The sequence below is a fragment of the Heterocephalus glaber genome, unplaced genomic scaffold (genome assembly GCF_053883595.1).
Source record: "Heterocephalus glaber isolate CG9 unplaced genomic scaffold, H.glaber_assembly_v1.0 deba00001504, whole genome shotgun sequence".
Lineage (NCBI taxonomy): Eukaryota > Metazoa > Chordata > Mammalia > Rodentia > Bathyergidae > Heterocephalus > Heterocephalus glaber.
The window spans coordinates 2,884,514-2,912,129 of NW_028258324.1; the positions used below are offsets into that span (position 1 = coordinate 2,884,514).

General features: G+C 42.0%; 1 protein-coding gene across 1 annotated transcript; it reads right to left on the bottom strand.

The window, feature by feature from the left end:
- Positions 1–295: 295 nt before the first annotated feature.
- Positions 296–26,951, bottom strand: Slc25a20 (solute carrier family 25 member 20). The gene is made up of 9 exons (XM_004833977.4): positions 26,690–26,951; positions 21,990–22,082; positions 21,426–21,553; positions 11,728–11,818; positions 4,580–4,697; positions 2,818–2,890; positions 2,355–2,464; positions 1,667–1,791; positions 296–1,262 (listed from the first exon to the last, which is right to left on the bottom strand). The coding sequence occupies exons 1-9, from the start codon at positions 26,792–26,794 to the stop codon at positions 1,200–1,202; spliced, it is 906 nt and encodes a 301-aa protein (XP_004834034.1). The 5' UTR covers positions 26,795–26,951; the 3' UTR covers positions 296–1,199.
- Positions 26,952–27,616: the final 665 nt, after the last annotated feature.

A 27,616-nucleotide genomic window follows, 5' to 3' on the forward strand; every position in this document is an offset into this window, starting at 1 on the left:
GCAGAGTAGGGAATCAATGAGGGATGGGCTGCAGGTTAGGCTTGTGGGGGCCTTCATGTCAGGCTGGGACTGAGGGATGTGTGAACCTGTCAAATCACCTTGCCCTACCCATCCTCCCTCAAGCAGCTGGGGCAGCCAGAGAAGTCTAGGCCAGCCAAAGCTGCCTCTTCCTCCTGCTTGAGCCTCTGCCAATGGCTACCTGTGAAGGATAATGGAACCCTGACAGCGTCCACTAAAGCCACAGGTTGCCAGCTGAAATGTTCTAGAACCACATGAGAAAATACCACACAATGGAAAAATGAGGAACAACATTTATTGCTTCATGGACACTCTCATAAGAAGAGTGTGTAAAAAGAACCTTCCTATATCATGGGTTTTTGTACTTATCCCAGCAGGCTGAAACTGTTCGCATTGGGGGGGGGGGGGTAGTTCTTCACCTACTCCTGAGAAATTACACTACTCTAGCTTTATTTTTTATTATCTGCTTGTGTAAAAAGCCCAAGGTCCTGAGTTCAATCCCTGGTACCAAAAAAAAAAAAAAAAAAAAATTAAAATCTGATGGTTAACAGGCCATCTGTTCTTAGGCATATCCACCCAGTCTACTTGGACAGACAGATGTGGGCTTTAAGTCTACATTCCTGTGTGTAGCCTAGGATTAGAAATGGCACCCTAGGGCCAGGGATTTAGCTCAGTGGTTCCGCCACCTGCCTCGATAGCGGAAGGACCCGAGTTCAATCCCCAGTACCAAAAAAAAAGAAAAAAGAAAAAAAGAAAAAGAAATGGCACCCTGGCAATCTGTTGATTTTCCTGACTAGGGTTTGAAGAAGATCCTAGTTTCTGGTCAGCCAGTGAAAATATGCATAGTGCTTTTAGTGAGAGGATTAGATTGCCTCTTTAGCTAGGAGTATTGGGGTGCAGTGGGGCCAGCAGTCAACCAACAACCAGCACTCTGGCCACAGGTGATATCTGATCAAGAAGCTACTTCTTCCATTGCCAAATCCTTTGAGGGAATTCAAGTTTCAAAATGGCACACCAAGTCATAGAAGGGAGACATCATTAAGGCAAAGGTTTCAGCATGTCCATACTCAGAGCTCTGATCTCACCATCCCCTCCCCTCACCCTTCAGGACTGCCTAGTCCTGTGCACTGCTTCTCCTCCATGAGTGTTCAGCATCCAGAAGCCTTCAGCAGCCTTCATCCTCACAAGTTTGGGGCAACCCAGTCAAGGAACTTCATAGCAACTTCAAACCCAAGGAAACAGGCCTAAAAAGAAGGAAGAGAAAAGCCAACAGAAATATGACTCCTCATAGATAACCACCCACAGCACTGTGCTTGGCTGGCCCTGTGAGGACCAGAAACCTTCCCTAAGCCCACTCCCACCCTAGATCACAGAAGCAAGCAGACTCATTCCTAATAGGAGAAAAATGGATATTCCACAGCTACCTGATTCTGATGGTCAGGTCAGGAAATCAAAGCTCCTGACCTCAGAGAACCCTCAAGGCAAATCTTTCTGGCAGCTTCAGGGAAGTGAGCAAATACAGAGGCTCTGGCTGAGAGGGGTTTTGAGAGAACTGAGCCCCAGTGCAACCCAGGAGCAAGCAAAAGCCAGCTGACCAGCACCCTGCCTGAGACAAGAAGAAAGATTATAGCCCCTGTCAGCTACTTACTGCATTGGCTGGGAAGGCTCGGATCATCACTGCATTAAACCCTTTGTACAAGGATGTGATTCCTTCATTTTGGATCAGCTCTCTCAGCACATCTCTGAAACCATTAGGATATTTTCCAGGAGGTGCTGTGGAGCAGAATCCAATTTTTAAAGCTTCAGGAAGCTTTGTGACCTGACCATGGCATCCCACATGGAACAATCTAATAGTCTTCCTATAGAGTCAGGGCCAGCACTAGGGAGAGGATACCTCACAGGTCACCTATACCTAGTCAAACATGGTGGGCTCTATAGCACATGCGCACAAATGTCTGGATTACTGGTGCCAAGGGAGTGCTCAAGAGGAATGAAGATTGAAACAGGGCAGAGAGTGTAGCTCAGTGGTACAGTGCTTGCCTACCATGCATGAGGCTCTAGGTTTGATCCTCATCCTCATCCTCATCCTCATCCTCATATACACACACACACACACACACACACACACACATGAAACAGCCTTCTGGTTATTTGGGGGAGGGAGAATGGATTTGTAGATTTGACTTCATATCTAGAGTTCCTAGAAGTTAGGCAGAAGTTTTTTCAGACAGTCTCTGGGTGCTGCTCTGGAGAGTACGTATCCCAAGGTCTTAAGAGTTCTGCACCCCTGGGGTAGCCAGTGTAAAACCCACCCTATCCACATCCACCTCACTCACCAGTCTGGAAGCGGGACTTGAGCACATCTGGAGGGATTGCCACAGCCCAGTTGAAGATCCCTGCAAATCCCCCAGCTACCAGGATTCGAGGAGCACTGAGTTCACTGACACTGCAGAACACCCAACCACAGCCCGAGTCAATCAAAGACTGACAGAAAGGTGTTCATCCCTTTTACCTCTCCTCTGGCAGACAGGGAAGTTACTGAAAGGAAGAGACTGGCTGAAGGGAAGAGGTCCAAAGGTAAGGTTTCCATGACATAGCAGCTGCTACTCCTATATCACATACTTGCCACACTGTGTGAGCACAGAGTAAAAGAGGTTAGCTGGACCTTAGCAGCCATGAGACGAAAGCATAAACAGAGAAAGAACAAGTCTGGCTTCTATATATTTTATGACCCACTCACAGGAGAGGACCACCCGCTTATGAGTGGAAAAAGTGGTTTATAAGTTATAATATTCTCACCTCTTTCCCTCTGGAGTGAAAATATTTTTCAGCCACTCGTATGTCATGAAATACATCCCACTGGCTGGAACATCTGTTAGTGTCAAGAAAGAAGTGGGGGGAAAAAGCAACGAAAGAGGTGAATTAAGTATATAAAACCTCCACAGATTTCTGTGTACTACAGAGGCAAGCCTGGCACAGGACTACTCAAGGTTTCATGAGAGTTCCTCAACAGCCACATCCAGTTTGCAATCAACACTTTGCAGCTACCAGAAGCTGCACTGGGCCAAGCACCATGACTATGAACATATACAACATTTCATCTTTAAGTCCCCTCTAGGGTTATGGGGAGAAAGGAACCCTTCTCCACTGTTGGTGGGAGTGCAGACTGGTGCAACAACTGTGGAAATTAGTGTGGAGATTTCTTAAAAAACTAAAACTAAAGGTTCCATTTGACCCAGCTATACCTTTTCTTGGTATCTTTCTGAAAGAGTTGAAAGCATCATACCACAGTGATATATGCACACCCATGTTTTTAGCAGCACAGTTTATAATAGCTATATCTTGGAAACAATCCAAATGCCCACCAACTGATGAGTGGATAAAGAAGATGTGGTTTTGTGCCAGGGATTTAGCTCAGTGGTGCTGCCACCTGCCTCACAAGCACAAGGTCCCGAGTTCGATCTCCGGTACCCCCCACCAAAAGATGTGTTTTTTTATACACTGGAGTACTACTCTGCTATAAAGAAGGATGAGCTTCAACCATTTTATAGCTAAATAGATGGATCTTGAGACCATGTTCTTAAGTGAAATAAATTGGATACACTTGTTTAAATACCACATTGTTTCTCTGGTGTGAGAAACCAAAACTGGAAAGAAATAAGTAGTGCAATGTATAATGGTTGTTGGGAAATGAGAAGAAAGTGTTCAAATGAGAAGGGGAACCAGGGAGGAGGGAGGGAAAAAGGAAGGGACAAGAAAGTGAAAATAGAAGGGAAAAATGGAAACAAAGCTTCTGTACATAGGGAGGAGAGGAGGCTTGAGGGGGTGAATGGGATAAAATAAAATTTATTAAAAAATAAAATCCCCTCCAGGTCACCACTGACAGGCCCACTCCAGGAGTTATAATCACAGCTAATGCACCTGTCTTCCTCCAAGCTGCCAACTCAGGACAAGAATGGGACTAATCTCTGCATCTCCTACTTCCATCCCAGGAAAACCTACCTCTTAAACCAGGGAGATAATCCCAGCACTTGGGAGGCTGAGCTAGGAGGATCGCCATGAGTTCAATGCTACTCTCAGCTACATAGTGAGTTCAAGGCCATCCTGAACTGCATAGCAAGACCCTGTCTCAAAAACAAACAAATAAACAAATCAAACCAGGGAGAGGGATAGCGGGTATAGCTCAATGGGAGAGCACTTGCCTTGCATGCTGAGTCTCTGGATTCCCTCCCCAGCCCTGAAGCAAACATAGGAGATCTCCACTATCCCTGAGTCACTCTTTCTTCTCACTTGTCCCTCCAGCCACAATTTCTACCTGTTAGCCAATCCTTCCAAATACCACTGTCATGAATTTCACCTCCAAGGACACTAAGGAAAGACAATAGGTCCTTCCATCCTTACTGTATCCATACTGCCTAAAACCAGGACACACACTGCCAGGCCTGTCAGAGCTGTGGCATGTACTAATACTAACCTGGCTGTCTAGGCAAGATCATCTGTGGCAGAGCCTCAGATGACCTCTCCAAGTGACCTTAGGTGGATAGAAAACCTCAAAAGTTACCTCTCATAAGGGTGAGCACAGTGCCTTTGTAGATGCCTCGGATCCCAGATTCCTGGTACAGCTTTTTTGCACAATCCAAGGTTCCATTGTACTTGGTTTCCCCTGAAGAAGCCTGAATCTGGAATGGAGAAGGTCATCAAGTCAAAGTCAATAGACCCATCAGGTTATAGGAGAATACAAAGTGAGCATGGAAATGGTCGCTATGCATTAGATCTATAAAAGGCTTCAATGTCAAGTCAATAAGTGTTTGGAATATATGATATTAGGAAAGGCACTTGAAATAGGTTAACTGGGTGTGGTAATCTTAGCACTCTGGAAGGCTAAGGCAGGAGAATAGCAAGTTAGCAAGACCTTGTCTCAATCAGAAGGATGTAGCTCAGTGCAAAGGCCCTGCATTCAATCCCCAGTATGCAAAACAAACAATATATATGTGAAACAAAATCAACAGAAAAGAGTTGGAAAATAAAGAAATCTTCCATACACAGGAGTACTTTAAAAAAAATCCAATTTGGAAGATCTAGAAGAGACAAATATTTTAGTCATTTGTTTATTCCTTCCACAAATATCTATTGAACACAAAATTCATTCCAAGCCTACATGGTGAGGAGGCTTTGTAAAGAAAAGGTGAACAGAGCTGGGTATGGTGTTGCACACTTGTAATCCAAGCTACTCAGAAAGCTGAGGCAGGAGAATCACAAGTTCAAGGCCAGCCTGGGTAACTCAGCAAAAGTCTGTCACAAGCTGAAATAAAATTTTAAAAAGCTGAGAGTGTAGCTCAGTGCTAGAGCACTTACCTAGCATATGTGAGGATCTAGGTTCAACTCACAGTTGGGGGGGGGGAGAGAAAAGGAAAGGAGAAGAGAGGAAAGGAGAGGAGAGGAGAGGAAAGGTAAGACAGGAAATTACATTCAGTGCTCTGAAATGCCCAAATAGAGGCCCTGTACAGAACTAGAGGATAGCCAAGGGGAGGCCCACTACCCCAGCCCTGGGGCTTCAAGGCCTAAGAGTGAAGAGCTGGAACACAGGCATCTACACTCCCAGTAAAGATCTAAAAGTGAGACAGCCCCAATCAGCGTCCACAGTGAGTATGGAGCCAAGAAGAATCAAGCAAGGACATCAGCCAAAGAGCAGTTAAAGCTAGAGGGTTCAACTTTAACAGTTCCAAGGATAAACACAAAAAATAAACATACAAGCAAAGTAGTTTTTTTTAACCTACCAGGATTAAACAGTTAAAAAATAATGGAAAAGGATCTTATTCAAAATGGCAATAATTCAAAATGGCAATGCCATATATATATATATATATATATATATATACACATATATATATATATGTATATATATTGTATAAAGAAAACTAAAACACCTCTGAGGAACATAAAAGAGATGAATGAAAAGGAGCTCATAATTTTTGAGCAGGGAACAATAGTATACATCTGTAATAGCAGCATTCAGGAGGCTGAGGCAGGAGGATCACTGTGAGTTCAAAGCCAGCCTGGGCTACATAGGGGAGACCCTGTCTCAAAACCAAAAAAACAAGTCTTTTTTTTGGTATCGGGAATTGAACTCAGGAACTTGCGCTTGCAAGGCAGGCATGGTGCCACTGAGCTAAATACCCAGCCCTCTTTTTTTTTTTTTAGACACACTCTATGTAGTCCAGGTTGGCCTTCAACTCACTATGGGGCCCTGCAGAGTGCTAGGATTATAGACAAGTGCCACAACACCCAGCTTTTTTTTTTTTTTTTGGTAAAAAAGTCATAATTTTGGGCTGGATGTGGTAGGGCGTGCCTGTAATCCCAGCACTCTGAAGGCTGAGCCAGGAGGATCACCATGAGTTCGAGGGCAACCTGCGCTACATGGTGAGTTCAGGGCCAGCCTGAATTACACAGCAAGACCCTATCTCAAAATAAAGTCATAATTTTGACTGGAGAAGTTTTCAATTTGAAAGGTGTCAATTTTTCTAATAGTAAATTTAAGATAAGGTCAATGGTTCTTTTTATATAATTTCTCCAAATCATCCAGGTGTACGTGAGCCAATATATCTGGGGAAGACCCATGTGATAGAGAATGTTGGAGTGAATCATACTGCAGAGGCATGGAGAACTGGGTATGGGAATGACATATTGATAGAAACTTCTCACTGTTATGGACAGTATAGACCAGACCATAATCAGGAAATAAGTTAGGAGGCCCTCGGAGTGATCTGGGGCAGTGATAAAAGTGACCTGAAGCAACACAGATGCAATTTGGAGGTGATAAGAAAGGAGAGATTTGAGATATATTGAATGCAAGTTTAACTGTTCAACAAATGGGATCTGTATAGTGAAAAAAATAATCTGGAAGGACTCATTGGTTTTAGCCCTGATAACTAAAAGGATGGTATTGCCACAAAGGTGTCAGGGAAGAGGAAGTATTGGGAAGGCCAATACCTCAGTTCAGTTTTGCAGATGATGACTTTGAGGCACCTATTAGTATCTAAATAGAAACATATAATAAACCACTCTGGAATTCAGGAAAAATCTAAATTGAAGATAAAGTTTGAGAATCATCAGTATACAAATAGCGTCTCAATGTCATGAAATGATAAAATTATCAAGGTAATGAATGGAACAGGATTGAGTCTTATATCCATGAACACCGAAGAGGGAGATGATGATTACTCAACAAGACAAAAAATAAGCAGCCAAGGAAAAACAGGAGAAAGTTCCTAAGTAAAGACACTCTTCAAGAGGTTGTTAGGGGTGATGTGCCTACTGATGGATCAAGGGAGATGGTGACCATGAAATGACCACTGGACTTAGGCATAAAGTCACTGGTGACCTTCACAAAAGCACTTGTGTTGGAGTTTGAGGAAAAGCTAGACTGGAGTGGGTTTAACAGAGCTATTAAAGACAGAGTAGAAAAAATAAACAATTTTCCAAAGAGTTTTGAGGTAAGGGGGAGCAAATTCCTGAAGCACAGAAAATGATGTGGGAAACAGAGTAGAAAGAAGTTGTGTGTTTTTTTTAAAGAAGATGAAAAAAAAAAGAAGATGATTTATTTGAAGGTGAGAAAAGGGGAAAAAGCTCATCCAGCTACTCTGGATGAGTAGGGAATATTTGAAAGTGAAATACTCCCAGAAGATTATATTTTTCAGACAAAAAACACAAACAAGCCAGGCATGGTGGCACATGCCTATAATCCCAGCACTTGAGAGGCTGAGGCAGGAGGATTGGTGGCAGTTCAAGGCCGCCTGAACTACATAGAAAGACCCCGTCTCCAAAAAGCAAGCAAGCAAAAAAAAAAAAAAAAGATAATAAAGTACTAAAAACATCTCTGTAGCACAAATTTGACAATAAAAATGAAAAAATACGCAAGGACCTGAGTTCGATCCCCAGTACCAAAAAAAAAAAAAAAGAAAAAAAAGAAAAAACAAATAACACAAACTGCCACAACTTACCTGATCTGAAACAAAAAATTTTAATTGCCCTATAATGATTTTAAAAATTGAATTCATAATTTAAAAATTCCTCCTAAAAAATCTCCATGCCTAGAGTGTTTCACCAAAGAATTCTATAAAATATTTATTTTTTTGTTTTTGTTTCTGTTTTTTGAGACAGGGTCTCAATATGTTGCATTCAGGCTGGTCTTGAATTTATGAACTTGCTACTATGTAGTCCAGGCTGGCCCCAAACTCATGAACCTCTTCCCTCAACCTCTCAAATGCTGGGGTTGCAGGTTTGTACCATCATTTCTGACTGATAAGTGAAAATATTAACAAATCACAATCACATAGCTGGTAAAGAATTATTAGGCAAAATATATCAAGGATTCTATCAGATTTTTTTTTTTTTGGTACTGGGGATCAAACTCAGGACCTTGTGCTTTCGAGGCAGGCGATAGCACCACTAAATCCCAACCCCCAAAATATATAAAATGTTATCAAGGACTATCAAAATGATTTTTTAAATCCAGTTAGCAAATTGGGCAAATTTATGAACAGAGATTTCATCAAAGAGGATTAAACATATAAAAAGATATTTGATATCTTTAGCTGTTAAGGAAGGAAATACAATTTTCTAAAATGAGAGCTTGTTTGGAGATTCTAGAAGGGGACCACAGCTACTCCTATACCCTTGACCAAGGAAACTGTCCTCCTCTATCTGGGGGCTGGTTGTCTTCTTTAACCCAGAGCACAGCTTTGGGAGGGATGCACACAGAACACTGAAGGAGGAAGGGGACACCCGCCTAGCCAGCCAGTTCAGCCGAATCAACCCTGGTGATCAATGGGGTGACATGTCACAGCCAGATTGTCCTCACATTTTACACTTTTCTAAAATGAAACACAAATTAAACCAGGCATGGTGGCACACACCTCTAATCCCAGCACTCTGGGAGACTGACCTAGGAGGATCAAAAGTTCAAGGCAAGTCTGAGCAATTTAGCAACTTAGTGATTCACTGTCTCAAAATGAAAACAACAGGTCAGGATTAAGCTCAGTGGCATTGCACCTGCCTCCCAAAGCCATGGTCCTAAATTCAATCCCTGGTACTGGAAAAATAAATAAATAAATAAACAAACAAACAAATAAATAAAAAGAAGGGGGACAGGGATTTAGCTCAGTGGTTCCACCGCCTAGCTTGCAAGTGGAAGGTCCGGAGTTCCATCCCTGGTACCAAAAAAACCCAAAAAACCAAAACAAAATAAATATAAGGGCTGGGAATTTAGCTCAGTGGCACCACACCTGCCTTCCAAGTGCAAGGTCCTGAGTTTGACCCCCGGTACTGGAAAATCAATCAATCAATAAATAAAACAAAAATTTAAAAAGTCTGGAATGTAGCTCAGTGTGAAGCCCCTGAGTTTGACTCTCAGTCACACATACACACACAAAGGAAATACAAGTTAAAATATTACCACACATCTATTAGATGGGGTAAAATAAAAAATATTGAGCAAAGGGGCCAGGGATTTAGCTCAGTGGTTCCAGCGCCTGCCTTACAAGCACAAGGTCCTGAGTTCAATCCCTGGTACCAAAAACAAACAAACAAACAAAAAAATATTGAACAAAGAGTGGTTGCACACACCTGTAATCCCAGCACTCAGGAGCTGAGGCAGGATTGCCATGAGTTCGAGGCTAGCCTACACTATATAGTGCATTCAAGGCCGGCCTGAACTACATAGCAAGACCCTGTCTCAAAAAAACAAACAAACAAAAAAGGCTGACGATGTAGCTCAGTGCAAAGCCCTGGGTTCAATTCCTAGTACCAAGAAAAAAAAATATTGAACACACCAAATTTTAGTGAGAATGTAGAGAAATCACTCATACATGTTTGGTGAAACTGTAAAATAGTACACAGTTAGTCTGGAAAACAATATGGTAGTTTCTTGAATACGGATATAGCCAGGCATGTTGATACATGCCTATAATTTCAGCATTCTGGGAAGCTGAGGAAGAAGAATCAAGTTTGAGCCCAATCTGGGCAACTTGCTGACTTAGCAAGACCCTGGCTCAAAATCTTATTTTATTTTATTTCCCCTGCCCCATCTCAAAAATTTTTTAAAAATTATCTGTTAAAAAGGCTGAGGCTGGGGCCGGGGATTTAGCTCAGTGGTTCCGGCGCCTGCCTCGAAAGCACAAGGTCCCAAGTTCAATCCCTGGTGCCAAAAAAAAAAGGCTGAGGCTGGGGAAGGTAACACACACCTGTAATGCCAGTACTGGGGAAGCTAAAGCAGAAGGATTGCTGAGTTCGAGGCCAGCCTGCACGACATGGCTTAGGATGTAACTCGGTGTAAAGGCCCCAGGCTCAAACTCCAGTAACCCCCCTCAATAAACCTAAGGATACAATTACTATACAACCCAGGAAGTTGTACTCCTGGGCATTTATCTCAGAGAAATAAAGACTTATTTTCTCCCAAAAATATACAAATGTTTATTCATAATAGTGCAAGACTACAAACAACGCAGATGTCCATCAGTGGACAAATGGTTAAATTGTGGGACATCCATGTGGTGCTACCACTCAAAAATAAAAATGAACTTTTTGTGTGTGGGGGGGTACCAGGGATAGAACTCGGGTCCTTGCACTTGCAGGGCAGGTGGCAGAACCACTAAGCTAAATCCCCGGTCCCAAAAATGAACTTTTTATACATTCAACAATCTAAACGGTGTGTGGTGCATGCCTGAAGTCCCAGCACTTGGGAGGCTGAGGCAGGAGGATCACTGCAAGTTCGAAGCCAGTCTGGGCTACATAATGAGTTCAAGGTCAGCCGGAACTACATAATGAAACCCTGTCTCAAAAAATGAAAAACAAAGAACAAAATTCCACAATCTGAATGAATCTCCAGAAAATTATGCTGGCAATCTGAAAAATTCACATACTGTATGATTCCATTTATTTATTTATTAATTTTGAGACAGGCTCTCACTATGTAGTTCAGACCAGACTTGAACTCACTATGTAGCCCAAACTGGCCTCAAACTTGCAATGATCCTCCTGCCTCAGCCTCTCAAGTGGTGGGATTATAGGTTATAGGTGTACATCCCCATGCCCAGCTCAATATATGATTCGATTTAAATATTCTTTTTTCCCTCTTTTGTTCTGTTTAAACTTTCTTGAAATTACAAAATTATAGGATGGAGTACATCCTAAAGCACTAGTGGAAAACCTACGGTAAGGGTGTTTTTAAGACAAAAGATGTTAATGTATGAGTTGTTTTTCTAAAGTAGTCACGTTTAATTGCAATGTTAGCACTTTGCGATAATTAAGTGGGTTTTGGGTTGCAGTTTGGGCACTTGTCTCTAAAGGGTTCATCATCAATGCCTTAAAGACACTGAGGTTTTGGTAGACAGAGGACATCTTTGGCAAAAGCTGCTTCCCTTCTACTAGCTCTGTTAAGACATAACTCACCTTTCAGAGTTCCTGAAGTAACTGCTAATAAGGATGTTTGGCTAGGACTGACACATTGCAGCTATGATATTTTTCTTGGTCTGTTACACTGTCTTAATTCTCAATTCCACTACAATTTCTTCCATGTTCCTGAAAGCCGTGGAACTGTTTGTTTTGTACACCTGACCTGAACTTTATAAAGGGTACATGGATGTAAACAAACACACAAAATTTTTGCTGAAAGGAAAAAGTTAGCTGCCTGCCATCAGATCACACTCATACCTGTAATAAGCACTTGATCCGTTCACCAGGGGTCATGATTCCTGTGGTAAACACACCAGATAACATCCCAGCAGCAAATATTTGGGGATAGCTGTATTGAAAAGAAAAGCCAGAAACAAGTACCTGTGATTATCCCCACAGACAAAAGTAATCCCAGAAAAGAGGATGGTTTTGTAAGAAAAATTAAGTACTTGAACTGGGAAGAAGCACAGCTACAAATAAATCAGATTTCACATGAAATCCTAAATTCTAGGTATATTCTGATCAAACTTCCCTGAACAAGGGTCTCAGTGTCAAGAGCAATGGAGCCTATGGCTGGGGATTTAGCTCAGTGGCACTGGGCCTGCCTCACAAGTGCAAGGTACTGAGTTCGATTCCCAGTACCACACACACACAAAAAAAGACCACTGGAGCCTAGTCACAAGGTCCAATCACATGAGGTACACATTCAGAATCCCTCACCTATGGGAGTTCCTAGTAAGACATGGTTTCCACCCCAAGCCTGTCTTGTGCAGTGACTATGGACAAGTTCCCAGACTTCCTAGAGGCTTGAACTGTGAAATGCCAGGTTGATGGGGTAGAAGGAGCCTCTAACCCAAGATCTATACACAGTAGATCATATTTCCCCTGGACCACCAAAAGCCTGAGAAGACTCTAAGCCAAGACTCAAGCAGGACAGCTCTGAGGCCAGGAAGAGTGGCTGTGGCCACCTCCACAGGCTGGGGGATGCCCAGGACAGCTGCAAGGAGTGTCCAGCTGCAAGAAAGATACTGATAGGTAGGGCCAAATAAAGGATGCTACTCAGGCAGGCATGATGAATTCTACAGCACTGTGCATGGAATGGTCCTCTGGCATGGCCAGAGGCATGGCTTCTCACTCAGGCCCCTACAGAATGAGTCACACTGAGGATGAGTCTGAGGCTTCTAGTGTCTATCACCACAGCTGTCTATGACACCTCTAGCACGGCCTTTTCCTTCTAGGATCAGCAATGGCCTAAAGGCAATTAGCACACAGTTACATCCAGCATTTTAATAGAGTCCCTACAATTTGGCAAATGCTGCTGAAAACCTTCACACTGCCCTGAGCCTCATGTTCCTACCACCTCAAGCCTCTGACAAGCTTCAGGCCAGTCCCACTCAAAAGGAGCCTAAAATATGAGGAAGAGCTGTCAACTGGCAGTGAGGGGACATCCACTGTAAATTTTTTCCTTTAGCCAGGTCACCAGTTTCAACACCCTGTTCTATGCATTCACCCCTGGCAGGACTCACACATTCACCTCAGACATACAAGTCAAGCATATAGGATAACTGTTCAACAGTCAAGAGAATTGTTTCTGCATGAACCCAGGTTCAAAGTCCCAGTTCACACTGTGATCCTCAGGAAGTTTCTGGGAGGACTCCTCTTGGAGACAGCAGAATGAACTGGGACTTTGAAGCTGAAGAAAGTCAGGCTTCTGAATGTTCAACAGTCAGCCTATATGCTTGATAACTTCTCAAGAAAATACAGTAACTTATTTCACTTTGATAGAGAAACCAACATCTGTAATCATTAAAATAATATAATCACATTATAAAAATAAAGTGCCAGACTTCCAGGAAGATGGTGGAGTGGTGAGCAGCAGAGAAAGAACTTTTTTGGGATTTGGTATCCTGACACTGGAATATAGCAGCGTGAGGCATAGAAGGAGGCAAGTGGGTCCCCAGGACCCAGGAAGGATCTGAAGGGAGAACTGAAGTCCACGGAGAGAGCCGACAGAGAGACTTCAACAAAAAAGAGAGAGGTGGTAGGCGGTACTTTGTCCCACAGCATGTACTCATGGTGTGGGAAGGGCAGGTTGAACTTTCAGACACATGGTGACTACTGGTGACCCCAGAGGCCTCCATAGAGAAAGTCACCAATGGGATAGAGCAGTGGACACAGCAGACTGCAGTGGCTGGTGAGTTATTTGGGTTCAGACATCACCTAGTAGAGGACAATTGGGCAAGTAGCCATCTTGGAGAGGGGCTGAGCTCAGAACTCAGAACTCAGAACAGCTACAGTCTGGCTCCATCTAGTGGCTCCCAGTGTTGCAGTGAGGGTGCTAAATCCAAGTCATCAGGAGGTGAGGGAGCAGGGTTCAACTGGGCAGGAGGCACATGGAATGTGGCAGACTCAACAAATCTGGTCTCAGCCTCATAGCCAGAAATCAGCCTGAACTTCAGTGGAACTAAAGGTCCAGGCTTAGGGCCTGGGATTTAGCTCAGTGGTTCTGCCACCTGCCTCAAAAGCACAAGAACCCGAGTTCAATCCCTGGTACCAAAAAAAATAAAATAAAATAAAGGTCCAGCCTTGCTGGGATTATCTACAACCCTACCATAAATTAATGGCTGGCTTCTTGGGATTAAACAACTTGATCTGGACTCTGTTTGCCCACCTTGTCTACCAGTGACAGTAGAGACACACCTTGAATTTGACTTTTTCTTTTTTTTTCCTCTTTCTTTATTTGCTTTTTTTCCTTTTTTCTGGTTTTTGTCCTTGTTCTTCTTGTTTTGTTGTTTATTCTTATTGTTATATGAATATGAACATAGTTTCTAGTTTTTTTGTTGTAGTTGTTCTGTTCTGTTCTTGTTTTTATTTCTTCCTTCACTCTTTCCCTCCTGTCTTCGTCACCAGTTTCCCAAAGTTTGTATGATCTTCCTTTGTCCTCCAGCCTTGCTTCTAAAGTCTTCTTCTATTTCTCTATTTCTTTCCTCCTTAACCTCTTCTAAATCTTCTCCTCTTAGGGTAAAATCGCCATATGGGGGCTTATTTCTTGCATACAATTTTCTAATTCACTTTAGATTTTGTTATGTAAACACAAATCTAGTTCAAACGGTTGAAGGCGGCAAATTAATAATTATCACAGGGCTAGGGATTTGTCTCAGTAGTTTTGCCGCCTGCTGCGCAAGTGAAAGGACCCGAGTTCGATCCCCAGTACCAAAAAAAAAAAAATAGTTATCACAGTTTGTCATTTTCTAGGCTGTGTTTGATACTATTGTTATTGCGGATTGTGCCACATTAGCCAAGGTGACATATTTGTGATAATGAGTTGTTCTTCCTGGTATAGCAAGACTGAGATTGCCTAAGCATTTAAAAAAATACAATAGGCCAGTGTCAAAGAACCAGATGCTGGGGCAAGTAGGCAGAAACTTCTCATCCCCAATAAATTGAAGAGGTAGGATCTTGCAAAAACCCAAAAGCCAGCTATACCTGGAAGATACTTCTGAGAAGTAGTCATTTCCTAAGAGTTCTGAATACTGGAAATAACTCTACTCATCATAAGCAATCTACAAGCATCAACCCAGGAATTAACCTAAAAAAAAAAAGAAAGAAAATGAGAAGACACTTAAGACGTTCAGCTCACCAAAGGAAAACCCAGGGGCAATGAAGTGGAACACTTCAAAAGCCACCCACCTGGACTCTCTGAAATGATAACAGTGGAAGTAACAAAGCAGGTGAATGAGGCTCTAGAAAAGTTCAAAGCAGAAATAATTTCTCAGATAACTACAGAGATGGTGACTAGAATGAAAGATATACTTAGTGACTCTAGATCAGATATACATAAAAAAAAATAGAAGAGCTCAGGAAAATGATGGAAACCATGAATGAATGGACAGCACAGGAAAAAAATGGAATCCATAAAATAGACTGAAACAGATATACAAGAGATTAAAAATTCCACTGAAAGTATATACAGCAGAATGAGTCAATGTGAGGACAGAACATCAGACATAGAAGACAGGATTGTGGTTAGCAATCATGAAAAGAAAGATTTCTTTCAAATAGCAAGGGACCATGAGAAATCAATCCAGCAACTGCTAGATGATGCAAAGAAGAATAACATAAGGTTGATTGGAGTCAATGAAAAAGCAGGAGATAGCACAAATGATAAAAAAAAAAAATCTGTTCACAGATGTAATGGCAGAAAACTTCCCAAACGGGGAAAAAACTGACATACAGATAAGGGAAGTATATAGAACTCTAATTAATCATGATAAAAAAAATTTTCCCCAGGCCAGGAATTTAGCTCAGTGGTTCTCCTGCCTGCTTCACAAGTGCAAGGTTCCAAGTTCAATCCCCAGCACCAAAACAAAACAAAACAAAAAAATCTTCTCCAATACATGTAACAGTCAAGATTCTAGAAATTCAACACAAGAACAGAATATTAAAAGCTATTAGAGAAAAGAAACAAATCACCTACAAAGGAAAGCCCATCTGAAACACAACACACCTCTCAACACAAACCCTCAAGTCAAGGAGAGCTTGGAGTGACATATTTCAAGCCCTGAAGGAAAACAACCTCCAACCCAGATTGATGTATCACACAAAACTATCTTTCAAAATTGATAGAGAAATAAGATACTTCCATAACAAAGAACACCTCAGCAAATTCATGAACACCAAATTAGCACTCCAAAGTGCTCTAAAGGATATTCTAATAAGAGATAACAAGGATTACAACTCCATGAACCTCAAAAAATGAATGCACCAGGCAAGACAAGGCAATTACACAGGAGGGAAAAAAGAGAACCAACAACAGGAAAATAACATGACAGAGATAAGTCTATCCATATGAATTATAACCATTAATGTTAATGGTCACAATTCACCAAGCAAAAGAAAAACATTGGCAGAATAGATCAAGAAGCAAGATCCAGGGCCGGGAATTTAGCTCAGTGGTGTCGCTACCTGCCTCGCAAGTGCAAGGACCTGAGTTTGATCCCCGGTACCAAAAAAAAAAAAAAAAAAGAAGCAAGATCCAATAATGTTCTACATACAGGAAACACATTTAATTCAAAAAGAAATTCACAGACTAAAAATCAGAGGATGGAAAACAATATTCCATCCAAAAGGAACCCAGAAAAAAGCAGGGGTAGCTATTTTATTTGAATACAAAGTGGATTTCAAGCCAAGACTGATTAAGAGAGACAAAGCAGGTCACTACATCTTTGTAGAGGGAACAATCCAAAAGGAAGAGATAGCAATCATCAATATATATATATGTACCAAAAAGCAGTGCACCCAACTATATAATACAAATATTAATGGACATGAAAAATCAAACAGGCACTAATACAATTGTAATGGGGGACCTCAGTACCCCACTATCACCAGTAAACAGATCAATTAGACAAAAATTCAACAATGATATATCAGAGTTGAACCAAACTTTTGAACAAATGTACTTCGTAGATGTCTGTGGAGTGTTCCAACCCACAAAATTAGAATTCACATGCTTCTCAGCTGCACATGGGATGTTCTCCAAAATAGACTACATACTAGTTCATAGAACATGCTTAAGTAAACGCAAAAGAATTCAAATTATCCCATGCAGAGCTAGCGTGGTGGCACATGCCTGTAATCCCAGTACTCGGAAGACTGAGTAAGGAGGACTGCTGAAAATTTGAGGCCACCCTGGGCTACAAAGTGAGTCCAGAGCCAGCATGAACTATAAAGAGTCCATGCCTAAAAAAAAAAAAAAAAACAACAAAAAAAAACATTATCCCATGCATATTATCAGACCATACTGCAATGAAACTGGAAATTAATAGCAAAAGAAACAAGAATTTCATAAACACATGGAAATTAAACAACACCCTCCTGAACAAGCAATAGGTCACAGATGAAATTAAAGAAGAAATTACAGTTTCTACAATTAAATGATAATGTCAATAAAATGTACCAGAATTTATGGGATGCAAAGAAAGCAGTTCTACAAGGGAAACTTTTTTTTCGGGTACTGGGAATCAAACTTAGGACCTTGCACTTGCAAGGCAGGTGTAGCACTGAGCTAAATCCCTGGCCCTACAAGGAAGGGTGAAATCCCATATTAGGGTGAATAATAAGGGTGAATTCCCATATTAGAAAAACAAAGCAAGTACAAATAACCCAATGTTGAACCTCAAGATTCTAGAAAAAGAAGATCAAGTCAATCCCAAAGTCTGTACAAAGGAGGAAATTATAAAGATCAGAGCAGAAATTGATGCAATGTAGACTAAGAAAACAATACAATCAATGAATTCAAGAGTTGGTTCTTTCAAAGATTAAATAAAATCGACAAATCCTTAGCCAAATTTATTAAAAAAGAAAGAAAAGACTCAAATCCATGTAATTAGGAATGAAAAGGGTGAAATCACAACAGATTGTGCAGAGATCCCTAAGATCATCAGTATTTACTTCAAGAACCTGTGTTCTATTTTTTTTTTGATACCAGGAATTGAACTCAGGACCTTGCAATTGCCAGGCAGGCATGGCACTACTGTGATAAATCCCCAGCCCTGAACATGTATTCTAATAAGATGGAAAACACAGAAGAAATGAACAGGTTCCTAGATACATATGAATTACCAAAACTGAATCAAGAAAATATAAAAATTCTAAATAAACCAATATCACTCAATGAAATTGAAGAGGTAATTAAAAACCTATGAACAACAACAAAAAAAAGCCCAGGTCCTGATGGATTCACTGCTGAATTCTACAAGAAATTTAGAGAAGACCTAATGCCACTACTTCTCAAACTCTTTAATGAAACTGAAAGGGAAACAATACTCCCAAATTCATTCCTGGAAGGAAGCATTATCCTTATACCAAAAGAAGAGAAGGATCTAACCAAAAGACAGGCCAATCTCCCTAATGATCATAGATGACAAAATCCTCAAGAAGATACTGGCAATTAGAATGCAGCAAATCATCAAGAAAGTTATACACCATGACCAAGAAGGATGCACCCCAGGGATGCAGGGATGGTTCAACATATACAAATCAATAAGTGTAATATACTATATCAACAGAGCCAAGGACAAAAATCATATGATCATCTCAAGAGATGCAGAAAAAGCATTTGACAAGCTCCAACGCCCATTCATGATAAAAACCTTAGAGAAAATTGGAATAGATGGTCTTTATCTCAATCTGATAAAAGCTATCTATGACAAACCAACAACCAACAACATACCAAAGGGATAAAAACTGAAAACTTTCACTGTAAAATCAGGAACAAGACAAGGATGTCCACTGTCACCACTCTTATTCAGTATAGTTCTGGAAACATTCGAGCAATTTGACAAGAGAAAGAAATTAAAGGAATAAGAATAGGAAAGGAATCGCTTCTCAGCCTTTTGGCTAAGATCAAGTGAAGAATAATAAAGGAAGAAGTGAAATTATCATTATTTTCAGATGACATGTTACTCTACATAGAAGACCCCAAAAGCTCCACCAACTTCTAGATTTAATAACCAAATTCAGTAGTATAGCTGGATAGAAAGGCAACACTCAAAAATCAATAGCCTTCCTGTACATAAATAACAAACTGAGAGAGAAATTAGAGAAACAAAACCTTTCACAATAGCATATAAAATAATGAAATACCTAGGAATCAATCTAACCAATGAAATAAAAGACCTTTGCATGGAAAACTACAATACTCTGAAAAAGAAGATCAAAGAGGTTATCAAAAAATGGAAAGAAATCCCTAGTTCTTGAATAGGAAGAACTGAGATAGTGAAAATAGCCATACTTCCAAACAGATTTAATGCAATCACGATCAAAATTCCAATAACATATCTCACAGAATTTGAAAAAATATCCTAAAATTCATTTGGAACTAGAAGAGACCTAGAAGAGCAAAGGCAATTCTGTGCAACAGACATAAAAGGCAGGGGGCATCACAATCCCTGCCTTAAAATTAGACTAGAAGGCTGCTGTGACACAAACAGCATTGGGCTGGGGATTCAGCTCAGTGGCGCCATTACTGTCTCGCAAGCGCAAGGTCCTGAGTTCAAACCCCAATACTGAAAAAAAACAAAACAAAACAGCATGGTACTGGCAAAAAAACAGACCCGAGGATCAGTGGAACAGATTAGAAGGTGCAGAAACTCCAGACATACTCAGCCACCCTATCTTTGACAAAGGAGCCAAACATCTTCATTGGAAGAAAGATAGCCTCTTTAATAAATGGTGCTGGAAAAACTGACTTTCCACTTACCAAAGATTGAAACTAAAGGGCCAGGGATTTAGCTCAGTGGTTCTGCCACCTGCCTTGCAAGCACAAAGACCCAAATTCGATCTTCAGTACCAAAAAAATTTTAAAAAAAACAAACTAGACCCATGTCTTTCACCATGCACTAAGCTAAAATAAAAATGGATCAAAGATCTAAATATGAAAACAGAAACACAATCTTGTGGAGGACAGTATAGATAGAACTCTCGACACTGGTGTAGGCAAAGATAGTTCCCATAGGAACTATCACAAAGAATGAACAACTGGGATCTCATCTTATTGAAAAGCTTTGCAGAGCAAGAGTAACCAGCAACAGAGTGAAGAGACAACTCACAGTGTGGGAAAAAATCTTTGCCAGCTTTCCTCAAAGTACTAATATCTAGAATATATAAGGAACTCAGAAAAATCAGACCTCCCAACTTTAAAGACCCAATCCAAAAATGGACATCTGAAATGAACAGACCCTTCTCAGATGAAGATGTAGTAACAGCAAATAAATATACAAAAATATGTTCAACATCAGTAGTCATTCAAGAGATGCAAATTAAAACAACACTGAGACGACCGGGGATTTCGCTCAGTGGTTTCGCCGCCTGCTGTGCAAGCGCAAGAACCCGAATTCGATCCCCAGTACTAAAAAAAAAAAAGAAACAAACAAACACTGAGATTTCATCTCACTCCAGAAAGAATGGCTGATATCCAGAAATCAGCCAATAACAAAGGCTGAAGGGGATATGGGGAAAAAGGAACCCTTCTCTACTGGTGGTGGGAGTGTAGACTGGTGCAACTATTGTGGAAATCAGTGTGGAGATTCCTTAAAGAACTAAAACTGGAGGTTCCACTTGACCCAGCTATTCCCATTCTTGGTATCTTCCCAAAAGAATTAAAAGCATCATACCACAGAGACATATGCGCACTCATGTTTATAGCGGAACAGTTGGTAATAGCTAAATCTTGGAAATAGCACAAATGCCCATCAACCGACAAATGGATAAAGATGTTGGTATTTTATGCAATGGAGTACTACTGAGGCAGGAGGGGCATAAATTTGAGTCCATACTCCAGAACAAGACACTGTCTCAAAATAAAAAGTAAAAGAAGGGCTGGAGATGTAGTTCAGTGGAAAGGTCCTGCATTCCATCCCTATACTCTCCCATTCCCCAAACAAGTAAAACAAAAGCCAGAAACTTCTCTTAACGAGGTGACAAGAGAACAGAGCTGCTGTTGCTGTTATAGCAGTCCCAGGTATTGCCTACAGCATTTAAAACATATATGAGGACCGGGGATTTAGCTCAGTGGTTTCGCCGCTGCCCAAGCGCAAGAACCCGAGGTTGATCCCCGGTACCAAAAAAATAAAATAAAATAAAATAAAACATATGTGAGCATTCAAATCTCCAAACAACCCTGTGGGGTTGGTATTACTAATAACCCCAGTAATTGATATTACATCATAGAAGGAATTACAACAATCTGGCAAATGGGCAGGGGGCATTTTTCTTCATCTATTTTCCTTTTGCTTCACAAGACAACTCAGGTACTTTCCTCATGTGGAACTCCTAGGAGCCATTCCTGGGAAGCCCTGGGACAATCATTGCCTACTTGCCAAGGTTCTTTCCTTTAACCCATGTCATATCCCAAGCAGAGCAGCATCGAGTGCTCTAGGCCTGTGAGTACTCACCTAAGCACATCCTCTGGAGATTTCTGCTGTAGTTTCTTCCCCAGACCAAACCCAAAAAAGCACACTGCAAACATGGGGGTGACCCCAATGATAGGAGCAGCCATACCACGGTACAGCCCTGTGATGCCCTGCAAGGAATCAGAGAAGCAGGAGCTGTTTACAGACACTACTACTTTTTTTCCTTTTTTAAAAAAAAATCAGGGTCTTTCTATGCAGTTCAGGATGGCCACTATAGTATTCTGCCCAGGCTGACCTCCTCAAATTTCTGGCAATCCTCTTGCCTCAGCCTCCTGAGTACTGAGATTACAGATGTACACCACCACTCTTTATAGCATTGAAACAGGAGGCTGTGTGTCCTCTAACCTGTGGCTTCCTTTACCTCTTCCACAAGCAAGAAGAGCTTTTTTTTTTTGTATGGGAATCAAACTCGCGACCTTGGACTTTCGAGGCAGGCGGCGGAACTATTGAGCTAAACCCCCCGCCCAAAGAGAGCTTTTAAAAGGAAGAAAATGCCCTACATGTGTTCTTCTCACTGGGAAGAATGCCCAGCACCTAATACCATACCTCTCTAATAAGAGTCTTCCGGAAGCAGTCAATGGTCCCAGAGTACATGGGAGGCTGCCCAGGCAAACTTGGTGGCTGTGTCTGCAGTCGGACCTAAAGTTAAAAATAAATCACCTTCCTGAGTCAGAACTGTCTATCAAACTTATCAGGGAAATTTGCATCTCTGTACATATCTTTAGCATTCCCTTAACCAGGTATATTCAGATCTCTCTCTCTTTTTTCAGTACTAGTGGTTGAACCAAGTGGCTTCACCACTGAGCTATATTCTCTAACCCTTTTTTGAGACAGGGTCTCCCTAAGTTGCCCAAACTGCGCTTAAGCTTGCCATCTTCCTTCCTCAGCATCCCACTTAATTCCTTTTTATTGGCAAATAATGTCCTAATTTATACCACGTTTTGTATACCCATTCATCAGAGGATGGATATTTGTGGGGGGTTTTTGTTTTGTTTTTGTGGTGCTAGGGATGGAACTCAGGGCTTTTGCAATGAGTACATACCCAACCCTTTCTAAAACCCATTTTGATTTTTGAGACAGGGTCTCTCTTTATAGTTCAGGCTGGCCTTGAACTCACTATATAGGCCAGGCTAGCCTCGAACTCCCAGCGATTCTCCTGACTCAGCCTCTTGAGTGCTAGCATTACCAGCCTAAAAATTTTAATTTTGAAATGAGTCTTGCTATATCACTAAGTTGTCCAAGCTGGGCTTGAACTTGTAATCCTTCTGTTGACAGCAAAAGACTGGCATTTGTGAGTTTTTTCCATTTTTCTTTGTTGTTGTTGTTGTTGTGCTTGTTTGTTTGGGGTTGTTTGTATGTGTGTTTGTTCTGAGGCAGGGTCTCGATATGTAGTTCAGGCTGGCCTTGAACTCACTATGTAGCCCAAGCTGGCCTTAAACTCATAGCAGTCCTTCTGCCTCAGCCAAGATTAAGGCATGCCACCGAGCCTGACAGGCACCCCTGAGCTAAATCCCCAGCTTCTTTGTTTTTCATTCTTTGAAAAAAGGTCTCACTATGTTGATCAGGCTGGCCTCAAATTCCTAGGCTCAAGTTATCTTCTGTTTCAGGTTTCCAAATAGCTGGAATTAAGGGTGCATGCTACCAATGATGCTATAGAAATTTGTGTACAAGTACATATACATGTTCTAATTTTCTTAAGTATTGCACTCAATGTTCTCTAAAGAAACTGAACAAGGAGGAAATATTTTCAAGAGACTTATTAGAAAAAATTGGTTTGTGTCAGTACAGAGGTCAAGAAGTCCCAAGATCTGCAGTCAGTAAACTAGAGACTCAAGCCAGTATTTCAGTTTGAAATAAAGACAGAAAAAGACTGATGTCTCACTCAAGTAGGCAGGCAGGAGTTCCTTCTAACTCTTAGGAGTGTCAGCCTTTTGTTCTATTCCAACTTTCAACTGGTTAGATGAGGCCCACTCACATCAGGGAGGGCAATCTGCTTTACTCAGTCCAGTAAGTGAAATTTTATTTTATTTTTTGCAGTACTGGGGATTGAACCCAGTACCTTTGTACTGAGTTACACTTCCAGCCCTTTTAAAAAAATTTTATCTATTTATTTGATTTTTTTGAGATAGGGTCTCTTTATGTAGTTCAGGCTGCCCTTGAACTCACTATGTAGCCCAGGCTGCCCTCAAACATCCAGTGATCCTCCTGCCTCAGTCTCCCAAATGCAGGACTACAAGGAAGCACCACCACGCCAGGTTCCATTTTTTAATTTTTTTTTTTTTTTTTTAAATTTTTGAGACAAGGTCTCACTGATTCACCAAGATGCCTAGACAGGTCTCAAACCTGCGATCATCCATCATCTGGCCTCAGTTTCCCAGAGTGCTGGGATTACATGTGTGAGCAACCACACCCAGCTAATATTCACAAGCACTCTCACAAGCCAGGTGTGATGGCACACCTCTGTAATCCCAGCACTTTGGGAAGCTGAGGCAAGAGGATCACAGGTTCTAACCCAATCTGGGCAATTTAGGGACTTAGCCTGGAAAACTATAAGAATAAATCACTTCCTTATAAATTTTGCAGTCTGAGCAGAGCATAAACCACCCTTGTAAGCCCAGTACTCTGAAAAGCTGAGACAGGACAATCAAAAGTTTCAACCAGTCTGGTAATTTTGAGACTTAGTGACACCTTTTCTCAAAATTTAAGATCATTCATACACACACACACACACACACACACACACACACATATATACACACACGTATATATGTAGAAGGGCTGGACCCAGGCATGGTGGTGCACGCCTGTGATCCCAACACTATGGATGCTGAGGCAGGAGGATAACTGTGATTGATTGATTGAGTGACTGATTTTTTGGTTCTTTGAAACAGGGTCTCGCCATGTAGTTCAGCCTGGCCTTCAACTATATAGCTCAGGCTGGTCTCAAACTCACGACAATCCTCCTCCTTCAAACCTCCCAAGTACTGGGATTAGATGGCTGTGATGTCAAGGCCAGCCTGGGCTACATAGTGAGTTCAAGGCCAGCAGGAATTACATAATGACATCTCATCTCAAAAAAAAATGCACAAAATGGACTAAAATACCTCCCCATGCCATATTGTCTAGATGGTCCTATTCTTCCAGTCAGAACTCAGCCTGCCCTTCAATGCCTGCCCTAACATCACCTTCCATAAGAGTTTTTCTAAACCCCAACTCTTGCAGTTCTTGGCTTATTACACTTGATCTTAGCCAAAAGGCCAAGAAGTGATAGTTCTTGGCTTATTAAGACATGTGGGTCACAGTCAGTTGCCTTAAATCTCTGACAGTACCTCTAGGTCAGGCCTTAATTGAAGTTCACCTAGTTCTTTGAGGCCAAAAGGACAGCACTTGGCAATTTATACTTTTGTTTTATACTAAAAAGCAACTTCCTTTCTGCCAAAATGCCAGCAAGCATTTTTAGTCACTTATAATTCAGTACAAAGGTCACTAGGTCCCTCCTAGAAGTAATATCAAGGACAAGAAGCTAAGGAGGTAGGAGAAAATATTTTTTTTGTACGGGGGTTCAAACTCAGGTCCTTGTGGTTGCAAAGCAGCCCCCCACCTTGCAACCACTCAGCTAAATCCCCAGCCTAGGAGAAAACATTCTTTTGGTGGAGGGGGCGATTCTTGAGACTGGGCCTCGCTCTGTATAGATCAGGCTGGCCTTGAACTCACTATGTAGCCCAGGCTGGCCTCAAACTCCCAGCAATCCTCCTGCCTTAGCCTCCCAAGTGCTGGGATTACAGATGTGTTCCCCAGGTCTGGCCCAGAAACATTTGTATATAAGGCACCAAATAAAAGTTTTTTTAAAAAAATTTCAGATGTCTATAACTAATAAGATTTTTGCATATATGAACCAAGGATAGGAATAGAGACCAGACAACTGACCCTAGCCAGTTCTACTTAGAATGACCCAGTGCCTTAGAAGCACTGTTTTACCATCTGTTGAATTAACATCTGATTTCTTGTGTGGTTTTTTTTTTTTGGTACTGGGGATTGAACTCAGGACCTTGCACTTGCGAGGCAGGTGCCAGAACCACTGAGCTAAATCCCCGGCCCAACATCTGATTTCTTGTTACACAATGCCCTAATCAGCCTAGATGCTTTAATCCTGATCTTCCCATACCATGACTCCAGTAGGAGCTCTACCTTAGGGGCAGCTTCTCTCTCGAAAAGCATTAAAGAACCTGTTGCTCAGGTCTGCCAAGAAAAGTTCATGAAAATATTTTCCTATGAAAAAAACTGGATCTAACATTCTAGGAGCCCTTCACATAGGCTTTCCCCCTAAAACTCACGTCTGTTGTCTACAGGCCGACTCTGGCCATGACCTGTCATTTTCCTTTCTGTATAAAAAAATACAGTAAGGTTACAAAACTAGGGCGAAGTTTAAAATACAGAGTCACAGGACATAGACTTTGGTCTACAACAAGGCTGTGCTTAGTGTTCCAGGGCACTGAGGAATAATGTGTTTCCAGTAGCCTCAGTACAAACAATAGCTTCCTCATCTGGAAGTTGTGATCAGTCTGATCCTGAGTAGAGCTGATCATCTGCTTTCCTTGGAAGAGACTGAGTCACTGAGGACATCATTAGCTTCCCACGGGGTGCCTCTATGCAGCAAGCTATGTAGGCTGCCACGGGATGACAGGCTGAATGGCCAAGTACTTTATTGCACAGGACAATGTGCAAGAGATGGTAATGGTGCACTCTGGCCCCAGGTAGTGTGTCAAAGGACATCTCTAGAACAACCCTACATCTCTCATTAGTTGTCTTCCCGGGTCAGGCTTCACAGGGGATTTATTTCAGCCTTGATGATAAAATGTTAGCATTAGCTTTAGACAGCCGCTTTTTCTTTCCTATTCCCAAAGTGGCATTGGGTCTCTGCGACGGAGAGCTTTACAGAGGAGCTCTTTTTTTTTTTTTTTTTTTTTTGTACCAGAGATCGAACTCGGGTCTTTGCGCTTGCAAGGCAAGCGACAGAACCTCTGAGCTAAATCCCCAGCCCTACAAAGGAGCTCTTGATGGGGCGGTTGGAGGCTGCTCACCTTGGGCTGCCTGGCTCTTTGGGGTGCAAAATACAGCTTCCTCCCACTTCTGACACAGTAATTCTCTAGACTTTCCACGGAAGCTCGAATTTATGGGCCCCATTTCTGTTCAGGGGCCGTTACCTCTCAGGCTTCCTCCCCAGTCTCCCGCCCCAGTCCCCGCACCTTGACAGTGTCCAGAGGGTGCCCCACAAACACCAAGCACACGCCGCCAAAGCCTCCGGCTAGCAGGTTCTTGAGCGGGCTGATAGGCCTCGGCTTGTCTGCCATGGTCAGTCAGGAGTCGTTCCGTCAGTTTTGCTCTGCTGCCCCAGCTTTAGAGCCGAGCCGCCAGACCTTTCACCCACTTTGGTGGAGCGGGGCTTGAGCCCGGGACAGGTCGGTAGGAGGGCCCAGTAGGTTGGCAGGGTTTCCGCCCGGGACAGCTTCCGGCATTCTCCCCGCCCCTATGGGCGTGGCGCGGGCGGGGTTTGGGGGTGCCGCCAAATGGGTTTATTTTTCCCGGAAGTATTCCTGAATTTGGTTTTCTTCTCTGGCGTCTGGGTTAACTATCTCCGCAGAGGTCGCTTTGCACCCTGTTATGTGTCAATCCTTAACACTTCCATATTATCACATAAGGAAGAGAACAATTTTTTAACTTTAATACATTCTCCCAAAACCAATTTTTACTATCTCATTGGGCACACTGTTCTGGGCAGCTGATAGTTTTTTCACACCAAGACTTTCTCAGTGAAGGAAGCAGTGCTTTAATTGTATGAAGTGTTTGCCTAACAGGTGCAAGGCCGTGGATTCTGTTCTATCTCCAACACCACCACCACACACACACACACACACACACACACACACACACACACACACACAGCCTGGCACAGTAGTACACCCTATAAGCCCAACTGCTAGAGAAGATGTGGCAAGAAGATGGCAGTTTAAGGGCAGCCAGGGAAACTTAGTGAGACTGTCTCAAAAGAATTTTTTTTAAATTTTTTGAGAGAGTCTCACTTTGCAGTTTAGGCTGGGATTGCAGCCAGTCGCTCTGCCAGGCATGCTGATTATCACCACACCTGCCTCAAAATAAAATTTTAAACTGGAACC

What these genes read in the sequence shown, in the direction of transcription:
- Slc25a20 (XM_004833977.4), bottom strand. Translation starts at nt 26,794, where the DNA reads ATGGCAGACAAGCCGAGGCCTATCAGCCCGCTCAAGAACCTGCTAGCC. An exon ending in GGAAGACTCTTATTAGAGAG is followed by an intron (nt 21,554 to 21,989) that starts GTATGGTATTAG and finishes GATTCCTTGCAG; the next exon opens with GGCATCACAGGGCTGTACCG. An exon ending in CAAGTCCCGCTTCCAGACTG is followed by an intron (nt 1,792 to 2,354) that starts GTGAGTGAGGTG and finishes TCTGCTCCACAG; the next exon opens with CACCTCCTGGAAAATATCCT.